Source organism: Hipposideros armiger, unplaced genomic scaffold (assembly GCF_001890085.2).
Source record: "Hipposideros armiger isolate ML-2016 unplaced genomic scaffold, ASM189008v1 scaffold_248, whole genome shotgun sequence".
Classification (NCBI taxonomy): domain Eukaryota; kingdom Metazoa; phylum Chordata; class Mammalia; order Chiroptera; family Hipposideridae; genus Hipposideros; species Hipposideros armiger.
In genome coordinates this window covers 1,719,885-1,736,369 of record NW_017731598.1, presented here as the reverse complement: position 1 = coordinate 1,736,369, position 16,485 = coordinate 1,719,885, and the positions used below count along the sequence as shown (strand labels likewise).

Below are 16,485 nucleotides of genomic sequence, written 5' to 3'. Positions count from 1 at the left end.
TTTTTTCACTCAATACCAGGAACTTTAAAGCTGGGATTCTTGAGCGTTCTTAGAAGTGTCCTGAAATTTTATGCAAAATTTTGTGTATATGTATTTTTTCTGGAGAAAAGATCTGTAACTTTCATCAGATATTCAAAAGCATATGAACAACCCCCGCTCCCCCCACCACCACCGTAAAAAGGTAAATACTTCACTGCACGTTCCTTGGGTAATCTTTCGCAGTCCCTGGGATAAGCGTGGAAGTTAGGAATTGGGGTTGAGAGTAGCTTTGCTCTCTTCTTCAACTCACATGCAAATGTATGGCCTAATGTAGTTGATGAGAATTTGGCAACATGTCAGTAATTCACTACTTTGATACCCTTAAGTTATATAGACCTATGAGAGATCATAACAGTATCTAAGTCAAATGCTTCACGTTGCCTGTTTGGCAACTGATGTCCAGTTAAGGTATTTGAAGTCACTTATCCTAGAAAATATTAGAGGTAAGAGCTGTGTTCATCTCTTTCTAAAACACAGAACTTTGGAGACCCTATGTGTACCATAGTCACTGGGAACCTATCTGACCTCTGGAATTTAAAAACAAACAATCGAATGGAATTTCGCAGAGTTCAGCATACCCCCTTAGCCTACTGATTCATGGAGAAAGCCAAAAGTAGGGCTAATTTATGAAGAAAATAAAATGAATGCCTATCTTTAAAAGCAAAATCATGACTTAGAAGTTTTAAAAATATATTAATATATTGCTATAAATTGAGTATGTTCTGACATCTTGTGATGTTTTTGGTTTTTGATTAACTTTAGATTTAGTGATAATGTTATTCTTGAAAAAATACATTCACGGTCAGCAGAGGGCAGTAACAGCATAGAAAGCAGGTTTGCACTATGTGATAAAAGCTGTACTCTAAATCATCTTTATTTTCTCAGAAATAACTTTGAAAAATTCACTTGGCCTCCTTATTCCTCATTTCTCTTAAAATTAAAAAGCTGAGGTAAAACCTTAAACAGTGATATTATACATTTAGGGCAGATTTCTTTTTTTTTCTTTTTTTTTTAAAGATTTTATTGGGAAATTGGGGGAGGGGAACAGTGTTGGGGAATCGGAGAAGGGGAACAGACAAGTTGCTGTCCTTTTGTTCTTCAGTCTAGTTGTGGAGGATGTCACTTCATTGGCCCATGTTGGTATCATCATTGCTCTCTTCCCAGGTGAGGCAGTCGCTCGCCAGCCCTTGGACGGCAGCTCACGCCAGCTGCCAGCCAGCCCCACTGCAGCCTACCCCGTCGCTGGCGACTCACAGCAGCCCAGCTCTAGGTCGAGCTGTTTGTGCACCATCTTAGCTATAGAGGGTGCAGCGTCATTGGCCCTTATGTGGGATCCGAATCGGGACCCTGCTGCTCAGAGCTGGCGTCCCAAGCCAACTCCTAACCAACCCGCCACTCGGCTGGCCCAGCAAATTTCTGATAGTACTTCAAACAACTCTTAAGTATCCAGATTATTTTATTGATGAATTTTATTGTAACAGGCATCATTCTGAGGTTCATGACTCTTTCCTCTCCCCATATCCAGTTAATCGTCTGTTGCTGTTTAATATACTTAAATATCTCACATTTGCTATTTTCCCTTTCCTGGTCTGTGCATCCTTCTCAGTGAACTCATAGTAATCTTATTAGCACATCTGATATGACATTTTCCTCCCTTCACTTCAGAATGCTTTGTTTTCCATAACCTACAGGAAAAAGTCCTTGTTCCTTTACACCGCCTCGCTGCTGCTTCCTTTCCAGCCTCCCCTGCACTTCACCTACATCCTCTGCCTCAGTGCAGTAGTTTCAGTCTCCAGACCTGCTGTGCCCTTTTATGCTTTTGTGTATGTTTGTTCCCCTGTCTTAAATGTCCTTTACTACTGCGTCCACATGATGAATCTCTACTAATATTTTCAAGATTGAGCTGTGGCCTTCTCATACAGAGTGGAAAGTTTCTTCTCTGATTTCTATAGCACCTTGTGCTTTTTTTCCATTGCTTTTTTTTTAACACTAAGTAACATGGTAAGGAAATCTAATAATCACATTTTTTACTTGATTGCTTAGTTTTCTTTAAATGGAAGATAATGTAAAGTCACTTCATTTGGCATTTCTGGAAAGGAATCTGCTTTACTAATTTAGCACTTTTTAAACTTCAGCCTATGAAGCCATTTTTTTAAGATTTGGTTAGAGTTTGTATTTTTGAGATCTTGATCAATTTATAAAAGCAACATAAATTCTTAGCAGGTAACTATATCATCCAAAGATGATAATCATCATTAACATTTTGGTATGGTGTTTCAGGCTTTAAACAAAATTATATACAGTCAATTCTGCTGCAACACTTGTTTTGAAAGCATAAGTTTGTTTCAATATGGTTAATATATTAGAGAATAATTTGAGTATAATGTGCATTTTGCATTGCTTATGCACAATTTTGTCTGTGATAACGCTAGGTTGAAAGCAGAAAATTGCATTCAGTTTTCCCTTTTGGTCTGCATTTTAGTGGCAAATAACTATATATCGCAGATTGTTTTTCCAGGAAGATTGTACTAATTTTTACAGTTTTATTCATAAAGTCATAGGAAAATTTATTTGCATCCCCAGCATAGACTATTTGCTTTTTGATATGGTGATTAGTTAGTACTGTTGGAAATGTTTAGTGGGATCTGGGTCATTTGAATGGAGTGACAGAGACACAGGGATAAATATGCCTATTAGCTCAAGAATATAATTGTAATGTGAAAGCTTTTATCATTGAAGATTAAGATTGAAGATGGTTGGGCCGGCCGAGTGGCTCAATTGGTTAAGAGCTCGCTCAAGAGTTTGAGCTCTGAGCAACAGCGGTTCGAGTCCAGCCCAAGCTGAGCAGCCGCTGAGCTGCCAACAGGTAGCAGGATGGCGCAGCTTTAAAAAAAAAGATTGAAGATAGTCTAGGTGATGATCTAATAATGGGAAGAGAGGAAAGTAGATAGTAAAACTGTGCTCTATCAAAAAATAAGATGAGAAAATTGTAAGTGATGGGTGAGAGGAAGGAAAAATAATCTTACAAAGTTGGCACTAACACAAATATAAAATGATACTCAAATAACCAATGGCATCAGAAGAAAAAGTTAGCATAGAAAAGTACTATTTTGTCAGAATGACTAGCAATAAAGGAAAAAGTATTACAGAGAAAGTATTATTGTACTTGCAAATGGGGGGGAACCAGGTCAAGTGGCTGTGCCTAACAAAAGGGATGCCATGACCGGAGAGTTTGAAAAGAAGATGAGGAAAGGAAGAGGGCAGGGGCTGTGAGGAAGGATAACAGGCCAACCCATTGGCAGCAAAGGAAGAACAGAGATAGCCTTAGGTTGAAGGTCATTTTTTAGAGGGACTTATTTAGATATTTTGCTGTGATTTACTTGCATTTCTGTTGTTGGCTTCTTTGCTGATTTCATAATTTATTGCATCCAGCTTCATATTTGTGTGAATACTGAAAACTTTCATTAGCAGTATCTTACCAGCCCTTTTCCCACTTACATGGATTTTAAAAATCTACTTCATAAATATATTAAAAGGGTCAGATAAAGTTTAATTATACTTAATAAAATGTCTAGTTTGGAATTAATATTACAAAGAATTTGTGTAAAATTAGTCAAGGGAATGTGGGCATAGAATAAATTGCTTAAGTCTTTGGTAATTGGAATACATCCTTTTATTACCTATTAGCAAAATATTTAATAGAATAAAAAGTGTTAACATTAACTTTATAATTACTTTAGACTTTAGGTTGATTTTTCTCAGTCATGTAGACTATTTTTAAAAGCCAGATTTATCAGAACTGTGACTAGTATTAGGCCTTGGATCTGAGGCGTCAGGAGGGCACCTGTAAGGAGGTGCCTCATATATGCTACCCAGAACCACCCTATATATACTTCATTTTCATTTTAGTGTTACTTGCTCATTTAACCTTATTAGAAAGTCTTAGTGTCTTTTCATAATTATTTGCCAGTCATTTCCAATTATTTCTCAGTGATTTTAAATAAAATTTAAATGATTTGAGAAGAGAGTTACCAATAAATTAAATGCAGCTATACGAGTAGACAAGTGACTTAACAACCTCAATTTTGCCAGATGCAGGTCTAGGAAAGGCTTCTTTGAGGTGGGGAAGCTTCTTTGAGGCTTCTTTGGGGACCTGTCACATAGTTGGTGGCTGTCTTGTTGATAATAACGGGCATTGCAAGCCCAGATGCCTAAAGGTTCCCAGCAGATTACAGATGAATGAAGCAGAATGGTGGGCTAATATTCTGATCAATTAAGGAACCCATGGGGTGACTAACATAGACTGCTATTGGTTAGATCATCCAATACTGCTGTATGGGAATTCTGACCAAGGATTTCCCACATGGTCCTATGTTTCGTTATCTAATCTGAATTCATCTCTCTAAACTCTACTTTTAGAGTTCTCTTTCTCAGTAAATGGCCCCATTATCTACCCAGGTACCTAAGCCTTGGGAATTAGCTTTTACTCCTTTCCTCTCCATCAATGCATTTATTCAATCACCAAGTCCTAATGATAACACATCATAAATATTCTGCACCTTGGACAACTTTTCATCCCCACTGCCAGCACCCTTGTTCAGGGTTTAGTTGTTTCTTACCTGAACTACTGTCAGCCTCTTGTTCCTCTTGCTGCCCCTTGTCTTGGCTCCCTTTAACCCATTCTCTTTGCTCCAGCCAACTGTCTTTCTCAAATATAAATGTGTCATTAATCTGCTTAAAACACTTTAGGTTTGTTTTTTTTAAACTGACTTTAGGATTAAAGTCTAAACTTGCTTAAAAGGTCCCTCATAAATTGTTGCCCCTGCCTCTCTCTTTATCCCTTCCCTCCTAGTACTCATTGCTGGTGTTTCTGTTTTGGCCACAATCCACAATAAGAAGTATATTTTCATTGTGACTCAGTGCATTCCTATGGGGGTGTGTGTGTGTACACAGTGTATATATAAAAACAAATAACATTACATAGTAAATTGCAGAAAACTAAAACAACCCTACTATGTACTTTGACACACTTAATTTCATTGAAAAATGCTAATATTTGCTAAATTTTATGATGGAGGAATGTCTGCACTTTGAAAAAACAAATTGCATTTGTTTTTGCATCAGTCCAAATGAACTTGAACATCCATCCGATATCACATATGCTGCACAGTTTCTTCTCCAGGCCTTTGTATATGTCGTTCCTTTAGATTCAGACATTTATCCTTCCTGTCTTACCTGGCTTTGTTCACATCTTTGGATGTCACTTTAAAACTCATTTCTTTGGGAAAGCTTACCTTGTCCCTACATTTGGGTGCACTCCTGCCCTGGTTATGTGTTTCCAAAGGACCCTGTATTTCCCTATTATTATACTTGCCACCCTTTGTAATTAGTTGTTTGATGGCTCTGTCATCTCTCCTGTCCCCTACCCCATCCCCCTAATGTGCATGAGGACTGAGAGTGTATTCTAGCCCAGTTGCTTACATGCAGTAGGCACTCAGTAACTTCTTTGGGGAAAAGGAAGGTACCACTTAATATAGGGGAGAAGAGTGTTAACATGTGAGGGGAAACTGAAAATTTAGCAGTGTAAGAATGGGAAACTACTTAATGATGAATGGTAGTGCCAGGATTTCAAGATGCTTTTTCTTCGCTTTGTTATTTAAGAGATTCTGAGAGCTTACAGTGTTCTGTGTATGCTAACCGTCGGGCGCAACTGATCTCACAGATTCATTGCACACAGATTTTCAAATATCTAACAGTTAACTTAAGTATCGTGACTCATTGCTTCCGTATCTTTCCCCTGTACCATAACCTATCGCCAGTTGTATTTGTGACTTAGTACAGTAAAGACATATTTCATAGCGGCATCTTTGTGTGCAATGAATCTATGAGATCAGTTGCGCCCGACGGAGGGTTAATACTTTATAGTTTCTGTGCTGATAAAGGCAAAAATTAATTATTTGTTTACGTCATAACAAAGGACTAGTATCCAGAGGCTGTTACAGAAGATAAGGAAATAGAAACAGAAATAACAAGAAGGTTCAGCAAACATTGGAGTACTCACCACACTTCTGATACTGCTTGTTGCTTAGGCTGTGCTAGGAAGCCAAAACAGTCTTCTCTTTGCCTTAAACAGCAAGGGCAGCAGACATTCGAGAAGTAATTACACAAAAATAGAATTTAAAAAGTTGAGATATAATTGACATATTAGATTCAGGCATACAACACAGTGACGTGATATTTGTATATATTGTGAAATGATCACCACAGTAGTTAACATCCAATATCATACTGAGTTACAAATTTTTTCTTGTGGTGGGAACTTTTAAGATTTACTCTCAGCAACTTTCAAATATACAATACAGTATTATTAGCTAGTCAGCATGCTGTACATTGCATCTTCCAAAAATAGAATTTTGATGGATGTTATAAAAAGAAAATTCTGAAGTGGTATATCAAGAAAATGCAACACTTTATTTTTTGATAATACACAATGCCAAAGTAGTTTTCATTGGTGTTTTGCCACTTGCAAATTAACCTTTCTAAATTCACTAAAGATGGCCTCCTTAGTATTTCTCTTGAGTCTATGAATAAGGCATGAACATAGGTAAGGTAGAGAAAATAAGTCCCAGAATTAGTGTTGACACATCAGTTAAGGTTTAGATTTAAAAGCTGGTCTGGGCAGCCTTCCAGGAGTATATTTTAATGAGCTACTTACTCTCGATAGACTCATGGGCTTTCAGTTTATCCTGAAATATGTTATAATTTTTACGTAGTAAATGACGATGAAGCATTTAACAGTGATTAAATTATGCTTTCAGTTGTTATAGGAATGTAAATACTTAGGCTTATTGACCTAAACATTGTAGCAATTGATGGAGGTACACAGCAGCATTCTTAAAAATAAAATCTTCAAGACGTTATACGTATTTGAATCTGGTATTTGAATCTGGCAGCTGACAGTGATTTGGAGTTTTTACAAAAATCATGTAATGACTAGATTGCTTGGCATTTCACATTTTTTAATATCTTTAAGGTGCTAACAATTGTTTCCCTGTGTGATCTTTGGTATCCTTGCTGGATGAGTGTTGTATGTCTTAAAGCTAATTAATGACCAGTGATTGATTCCTTCATTAGTCTCTTGTTCCCTTCCTTCATGAAGTCATTCATTCAGCAAATAGTTATTGATTACCTACTTTGTGCCAGGCATTGTTCTAGGAGGTACAATGGTAGATAAAGACTTATAAGGTCTCTGTTCTTGTGGAAGTTCTGTAATAGTGGAATGGTGTGGGGATACAAACAATAAACCAATTAACAAGAATTTTAAATAGTAATAAGTACAATAAAGAAAGCACAATATGTTGATGTGATATAGTGAGTGACTTGGCTGGGGTCCAGGGAGACACTAAGCCTGGTGGTCAAGGAATTCCTCTCTAAGGAATAGTTGTCTGTAGTGAAATTTGAATGATGAGAAGAAGCCTGCTGTTAAGAGCTGTGGGAGGGCTAGCAGGACCAGCTAGTGCAAGTGCCTACTGCTGGCATGTAGGTTTGACTTGTTGAAGGAGCAAAGGAAAGCTAGCAGAGAGATGGAGAATAAGGGTGACGGTGGTAGGAGTTGAGGCCAGAGAGGCAAGGCCTGTCTGAGGTTTTTAACCTTTTTTGTGCTGTGGATCCTTGTGGCTTCTAATGAGGCCTGAGAAAATGGTGTTTTTAAATGCATAAAATAAAACACATAGCGTTACAAAGGAAATCAATTATATAGAAGTACATTTATAAATGTAAAGCAAATTCTTGATAAATGTCCTTTTTATGAATGAATTAAGTAACATGATTTGAATGAAGTTCTACTAACTTTAATTTTGAACTAATGAGTTTAAATGATACTTTGTTATCTCCAAAAACTATAATATGATATGAAAATATATCTGGGGTTTTGATTGATGACAAAGACACAGGTACTGACAAATACTACTGTGGTTTATTTCCTACCTTAATGGAAGGAAATGGTAGGTTTCAGTTAGAGGTTAGGGGAAATGAAGATGAAATTTACTTTCCTTCTATGTTAAATTCAAGGGTCTGTGTTCGTTGTGTTAAGACTCTGGGATAGATTGTGTAGTGTTCTCTAAGCTGAGGTAACTAGTGGAGAATGAAGTTTATCAGAACCCAATTGGTGCCCATTAATTGATAAATAAAATGTGGTATATTCCATACAATGGAATATTTTTCAGTAAAAAGGAATGAAGTGCTGATGCGTGGTGGTACAACATATATGAACGAACCTTGAAAACATTACACTAAGTGAAAAAAGGCTGTCACAATATCATATGATCCATTTATAGGAAATGTCCAGAATAGGCAAATCTATAGATACAGAAAGTAGATAAGAGGTTACCTAAGCTAGGAGGAGGGACAGGAGGTTGGAGGGAAATGCCCCTCACGTTGTGAGGGGTGAAATGTCTATTGTTTTGTACACCTGAAACTAATTAAAAAAAAAAAGTTACTGCTCTTAAGTACAGGGTTCCTCGTTTCTTTTGGGAGTGATGACAGTGTTCTATTAATAATAAAATAGATTGTGGCGATGGTTGCACAAATCTGTGAATATACCTGAAACCATTGAACTGTATACTCTAAAATGGAGAATTTTTTGCTATGTGAGTTATAGCCCGATAAAGCTGCTATTTCTAATTTAAAAAAACTATAATCAATTAAAAAAAAAACCCAGTTGGAAATTGGCAACTGGGGCTCAGTACAAATTACAAATAGGGGAATTTAAGGTGCTAGTGAAAGCTTTTAGGATAAGGAGCAGATGATTTCAGAAGGGGCTTTTTTGAATCTGAGAAGAGCTGTAGCAGAGTCGGGGAGCCAATATGTTTGAGGGACTAAAGGACTTGTTGAGGATGACAAGTTCTGAAGCTTATTAACAGTTGGTTTTTTTTTTTTTTTTTAGCTGAGCCATCCTGCTACCTGTTGGCAGCTCAGCGGCTGCTCAGCTCGGGCTGGACTCGAACTGCTGTTGCTCAGAGCTCAAGCTCTTGAGCGAGCTCTTAACCAACTGAGCCACTCGGCCGGCCCAACAGTTGGTTTTGTAATAATGAAATACCACATGTGTATTACCTTTAACGTCATATGATAGAAACACAACAGAGTTTATAATTAATAGGGTTAAGGTAGACCTCAAAATATATGAATTTTAAAAAATGATTATCAACAAAAGCATTAACAAACTTTAAGAAAAAAGGTAGCCTACATACACCCCCACTACGTTTGCACCCAGCACCAGCGTCAGACAACTCTTTACAACCTTATAAAGTCTGGGGTTCTTGTTTCCTTCTTTGAGATGCCCTTTGAGGGCATTTGCTTTTAATAAAGATCAGCTTCATCAAAATTAAACATCTGAACCAGGGTATAGAATTCAGTAAAAAAAAAAAATTTTGCACACCTCAAATGTTTTTCCACCCTTTATCTATACTCAGCTTTCTTGCATGTCGTAACATGTTGGAAAGTACAGTCGTCATCAGGCCAACTACTCTGAGATTTCCATGTGCATATTGCTAAACTTACTCTTTAATTATGTGAAAGTTTGCTCTTGATCACTTCAAAACATTAGTGGGATGGGGGAAAAAATTTGTGAACCAGTGCTACCTCTGTATTTTGCTGCTGTCATTCCCCTATTTACCAATGGCATATGAGCTAATTCAGAATAAAGAACCAGGCGTTGTAGCACAACAGACATTAGGTGGGCAATGTGTTTTATCGACTGTCTAAATAATGTTTCACACATATGTACTATTTTTTAAATATGTGTAAATGCTGTTGTGGTTAATAATAAAACATTCTTATAATAATTTTATTGAGTTCATAGTAGTTTTTTGTCATTTTTTTTCCATCAAGAGCTACTGATATTTCTGGAAGAGGTTGGAAACTATTGCTTAGGAATGAAATGCAGGGTGCTAGAGGTCACTTGCAGAATTTATTGGAGCAGAAAAAAAATCCCTTGCGGTATAATAAGAGTATAATAATAATACATGGTAATTGTTAAGCTTGTGTTAAGTGTCAAGCAGAATACTAAATGTTGTGTAAAGTTTTCTCATTTATTCATCTTCTGGGTAGCTATTTTTAATACTTCCATTGTAATAGACAGGAAAATGGGACTCACAGTAACATGCTCTGGATCACAAAAACCAGTAGGTGGCAGAGCTGGGATTGGCACCTAGGTCTTGACACATGTTTTTCATGTTGTAGACTTTATTTCAGGTACTTCTCACATATTCTCCAACATGTACTCTTAAATAGCAAAGTTCCAGTGTAAATACTTCACTTGATTTAATCTGTTATTAATAGAAGTTAGGGATATAAGTAATTTAAGGTATTTTGTTTTCATGACTTGAGTTACTAAAACTACCAAGAAATGCAGTTTATTTAATCACAGTTAATGTCACATCCCTGCATCTATAGCACTCCTTAATGAGGGAGATTGCAGACAGATGGGAGAGGCAGTACTTTATTAGTAGGAAACTTTGGGTGCCAGATCATCTCCCTTTCTATAACAAGTACTGAACATATTTGAATGAAAATACCCGGGTAAGTAGCAACTTTGGAGACCTATTGTGCTATTTGTGCTTTTGGATTAAATGATGCTCATTATCTCAGGCAATTTTTATGATCTGCAGTCTTGTATTTTTAAAAATGGGACCTTTATATTTTTTTGTGATTTCTTCTAGGAAAACATCAGACATTGTTGCTGGCAATTTTTGTGACTCCTCTTATTGATCTTCGCTCTGATTTCTCCAAGTTTCAGGAAATGATAGAGACAACTTTAGATATGGATCAGGTATGCAGTATACTCTAATTCAAGCAGCAGAATATTTTTCAAAAGCAGAGGCAGGTCAAAAAACTTTTCATTTTTCTTTTTAGTATTTGGCCCTTTTGTAAGGCACCTTTGAGATAGTGGATGTAAGGTTAAGGGATACATGGGATAAGGTTTTTGGTTTTGTTTGTTAAATCATTTCAGTGGATGAAAATTAAGAAAGATTAAGAGGAAATGAATATTGGGCATACCTGGCCTGGTGAAAGGACACCACGTAAATAGAAGATTTCACATATGCAAGCTGAGTTTTGTTTAATTCTAAGAGAGAAGAAAAATTATAGTTACTGATAAAGGGAAGAGGATAGAGGTAAACATGGAACATGAGAAGACAACTTCTCTTTTGTTTAGTTTCCACATAGGGCAGGTCTTTGGGTGAGGAGGCTAGAGTATGTTCGTATCTCCTAAATGCTTGTTGATGTAACTAAAAAGCTAGCTATGATTCTAAATACCATTTTGTTCCAAATTTCTTGTTAGTTGAGAAGAGTTTAAGTGATTTATATCCTCAGATCTTTAACAATTTTAAACAGTAATTTATATATAAATATAAAATGGGAATAGTTTCTGAAATAGTTGAAAATATCCTTATATGAAAATGAATTCAAAGGCAAAATTTATGAAATAGTCAAGTTTTGTGTCTGTTAAAAGTTTATAGAACAAATTTAATAGGGGTCCATTGAATGTAATACTATCGTTAAATTACATGACTTTAAAAATATTTTGAAAATTTTCCACACTAAATTTCCTGCTAAAAATGATCATGCAAGGCCTATGTGCTCATAATTATTCTATAAAGATAATAGTTGGCTTGCTAATTGTTAGATTCTTTGCATTCTTCTTAATGACTGAATTTGAGTTAATGTTTGTCCTATGTGATATTGATATTTTGTTTTTACTGGATTATTAACTGAGACTTAAAGAAGTTAAACCCATTTACTTTGTGCTCTTTGGATTTGAGTGTGTGTTATAGGTATAAATGCTTCACTTTTTTGGTAATATTTTGTCAGTGATAGGGCAGTCTTCCATTTACTTGTAGGGTAAGCAACCGAAAAACTTCATTGTTCACCACTTGTGTAGGAAAACTTTCATTTTAGCTATTGTTTTCCTCTGTAATGTTGCTATTAGTGGGATGAGTTTAGGTGCACAACTTTTAGATCAATGGGAGGCCACAAAATATTTCAGAGACATCTGGACACTGAAACTATCCCCCCCCCCCCCCTGCAGCTGAGGATGTGGCCTTATCTATGATTGAGCAGAGTTGGATTTTTGTAAACATTTTTTTTAAATAAAAGCATGTAAAGGTGTAGTTCTTAGTGGTTAACAGAAAGTCTACTAAAATAAGGAAGTGGGGTGGCAAGAATTGAGCTTTTCTAAGTGTCTCTGCAGCTGTACACACTTGAAGGAACCCAGAAGCCAGGCAAAGTTCTGCTGAAATGCTGCAGTTGATTTTGTCCATTGTGGCCATTATTCTTCTATTATAGTTTGCTATTTCCCTGCCTTAATATTGTGTGTCTCAGACTAAGCATGTATCAGAGTCACCCGATGGCCTTGTTAAAACATACGGCTGGGCTCCATCCCCAGAATCAGATTTTTATAGGTCTGGGGTGAGGCTGGAGAATTTGTATTTCTACCATGTACCCAAATGGTGCTGCTTGTCTGGGGACCACACTTTGAAAACTACTTGCTTAATAGATTAGTGCAATCGACAATGAGTATTTGATTTTCTTCCCAATAGTTTGTAGCCTAGCTGAAATGCTGCACTCTTGGTCAATCACGGGGTAATATCTGGCCAAAAATTGGTTTGGATGGTTGAACATGTTTAAGAGTTTCTTAAAATTTGTGGCCCCTTTAACAGTGTACAGATCGTCTATTAAAGATCCCCCTGCAGCTATCTTTTTATCTGGGCCATCACATTCTCAGCCTGTCCAAAAAATGCCATACTTTTTTGGACAGTAAAAGCTGTCTTCCTGCAACGAACAGTTTGTTTTTATTATGCGCAGGATATTAGCCACTACTATGATAATTTGAAAAGACAGAAATATGATAAAATCATGGATCCTTTTACTTTATATTATGCCTTTTCATTTCCTTCTTTCCTTCCTCTCTCTCTTCCTCCCCCCTTGCCCCTTCTCTCCCTCCTTGTCTTACAGTATTTTGACTGTGTAGATCCAACCTTTGGGATATGTACCTGCTTGACAGCAAATAAGCTAAACTCCCCCTCACAAATGATGGTATATCATTAGTGATTTAATGGGCTTCCATTTGTAGTTTTCATTTAGTGTGCTTGTTTTTCAAAATAATATTTAAAATACCAGAATATAAATTTTAAGTGTTTTCATTTACAAATATAGCACATGGTATTAGAACAAGTGATACAAGGGCTGGCCGAGTGGCGCGATGGTTAAGAGCTGGCTTGGGACGCCAGAGGGCCCCGGTTCGGATCCCACATATGAGAGCCAGTGACACTGCCCTCTACAGCTAAGATGCTGAACAACAGCTCAACCTGGAGCTGGGCTGCCTTGAGTCGCCGGCAACGGCTAGGCTGCAGCCCCTGCTGCAGTGGGTTGCCATGGGCTACCATATGTAGCCAGCGTGAGCGGCCAGCAGCCGCAGTGAGCGGCCGTCCAGAAGCCGGCGACTGATCTGCCTCGCCCAGGAAGAGTGCAATGATGGTGCCAACTTGGGCCAGTGAAGCAATGTCCTCCACAACTAGACTGAAGAACAAAAGGACAGCAACTTGTCTGTTCCCCTTCTCCCAATTCCCCAGTGCTGTTCCCATCCCAGTTCCCCAATAAAAATCTTTTTAAAAAAAAACAAGTGATACAAGCAAGTATAGGGGCAAAGGTGACCATCCTTAATATTTCTTTCCTCTTTTTTTTTTTTTTTTAGCTGAGCCATCCTGCCACCTGTTGGCAGCTCAGTTCGGGCTGGGAATCGAACTGGCAACCCTGTTGCTCAGAGCTCACTCTCTTGAGCGAGCTCTTAACCAACTGAGCCACTCGGCTGGCCCTCTTTTTTCCTCTTTTCAGATAAACAATGTTAAATTAACAACCTGGTGTGCTTCCTCCAACTACATTATACTAACTTTCCCTGTTGTGGGTTAAGGATTTTTACTTTGATCTAAAATACTTGACACATATCTGTTAAACAAGAATTTACTGTGATTGTAAAATAGTAGTAAGTAGTAAGTAAACATTAATTCTTGATGTTATAAGATTAGAATGTAAGTGTCTGGATTTTGGGAAGGTAAGCAGTGCAGTTAGGTGGATATAGACTGGAAAAGAAGAGGTAATTTGTTGCTGTCACTTTAGATGTGACAAACCCCAGTTTCTTAATCTGAAAGTAGAACATTGAGCAGTTAACATTGTAGGGGAGGGAAAATTTTCCTTCTAGTCTCTTAAGTTCACTGTTTGAGGATACAAATTAAACTGACAAAACAACAACCACAACAGAAACTTAAAACAGATTAATAAGAGAACAGACAGATTTTTGAGTTCACAGAAAAATGTGACTCGAGACTTTCAGAGTTTAGGACTTTATACTATCTAAATAGGGGAAGGGGATGGGAAGAAAGGGCACATACAGGAAAACAAATAATTTTTAGGAAAGATAAATGAGGCCTTTGGAGAATAGATGGGAGATATATTGGGTTGTCAGAAAAGTCATATAATGCATTTTTGCAACGAAAAACAGAAAAAATATGTAATGACTTTTCCAACAACCCAATATTTTATCTAGTGTTTCTAGGGGAGCCTTTTTTTTTTTTTTTTTTAAGCTGAGCCATCCTGCCACCTGTTGGCAGCTCAGTGGCTGCTCAGCGGCTGCTCAGCTCAGGCGGGGAATCGAACCGCTGTCACTCAGAGCTCAAACTCTTGAGTGAGCTCTTAACCAACTGAGCCACTCGGCCGGCCCTAGGGGTAGCTTTTTGTAAGGTAGATAGTATCCTTCATGTTTTCTTCTCTCAAATTACTTTAATCTCTAGCTTTCATGTGAATTCTTTCAGGATTATATCAAGTCTTTCTATTATGTCAGTACAGGTAATATGATTCAATAGGATCTCTTTTTTTTTTTTCTTTGCTATGTTGTATTTATTTGTATTGTAATGATCTTGTTAGGACCTAAATTCCCTTCATCGTTCTTTTTGTTTCTTGATTTCATTATCCCGTTTCAGAGTTCAAAGCCTGGGTTTACTAATTTGTTCTGTCTTCTTTGTGTTGTCCTATGTAATGCGTCTATTGGATAGTATATTTTATTATCCCAGATTGTTTGGGAGGAGTGATGTAATCCTGAAGGATACTCAATTTGATGTGTGGCCCTTAGAGTATTTATTTTAGTAAGTTAGAGCCCAATCACTCACTTTCCCTTGTTCCACTTGGGTCTCCCCAGCAGTGCTTTCAAAATAGTATTCCCGCATCTAAGGAAGGAGAATGGAAGGATACCCACTCAACTTTCTTCTCTCTAGATTTAGGATTATTAGTGAGAATTCTCAGGGTTTTGTGGACTCACCATTGGGTTTCTGGAAGGTGAGGATGTGTATAGGAACTTGGTCTGGCTCAGCCCCATTTTTTTCTCTTAAATTCATTAGAAGAGGCAAGTTCTGTAGTCATGTCTGTCCATCATTGTATCGTTATTTTTTCCTCCTGGAATTACCACAAGTCTTGCTCCTTGTATCTAGATCATCTTCATTGTCTGTATTGTTTTTTTCTTTTTTAAAGGTTATACCAACTTAGATTCTCACCAGAAATGAATGAGTATACTAATTTCACTGGAGCCTCATTAGTATTTGCTGGTGGGTTCTTTTTTCTTTAAAAAACAAACAAACTATAGAATAATATCTTAAATTATTCATATCTTTGGTGCTTAAATATTCATATCTTTTATTAATATGGCAATTTTAACATTTTCCTTTGGGTTTGATTACTACCTATTTTCTCATCTGTGAGTTGTATGTTTTTATACTTGCCCATTTAATGACCTTGCTGTTTTTCTTATACATGCAAACAAGTGCTGTTATAAAAGAAAACATTGTCCTTTATATTTTTATGTTTTACAAAGCTTTTTTTTAAAGTTAGGTTTATTCAAAAATTTAAATTTTAATATATGATATAATTAAATCTATCCTTGATTTTGTTAGTTTAAATTGAGAAAGCTATTTGATAAATGTTTTATTTTCTTGTTTTGCTAGCTCTCTATTATTTGATTTTTAACTCCTTATTCTTGTGGTCCATGGTGTATGAAGGCATGATCTGATTAAGGTGGATAGTAATTGGGAATTTATATCTGTCCTACTTACTGAATTTTTAAAAATCTCCTTGTTTTAGAAAACTCTTATATTGTGCTTTTATGTACAAGTATGTCTTTTTAATAATTCTTAATAGCTATAAGGATAGGCTTTATTTTGAAAAATATTTCATAATTTTTTGTTTAAAATTTTAGTCATTTTGTTTTCTTTCAAAAAGCAATTCCTGTTGGATAGTCTTTAGAAATCTTAATATTTGATTTAGTTTTCTCTTTTCATAGTTTGCCTCTTCACATCAATTATTTTAAATCTTTCTATATGCTGTTATCTTTTTTTTTTTTTTTTT

At 36.6% G+C, this 16,485-nt stretch overlaps 1 protein-coding gene across 1 annotated transcript in view; it reads left to right on the top strand.

Moving 5' to 3' along the window:
- Window positions 1-16,485, top strand: part of MSH2 (mutS homolog 2) — a 73,389-nt gene that overhangs the window by 39,277 nt on the left and 17,627 nt on the right. The window contains exon 8 of the mRNA XM_019655873.1: window positions 10,758-10,867. Within this exon, the coding sequence (XP_019511418.1) occupies window positions 10,758-10,867 (110 nt within the window). The remainder of the gene's footprint in view (window positions 1-10,757; window positions 10,868-16,485) is intronic.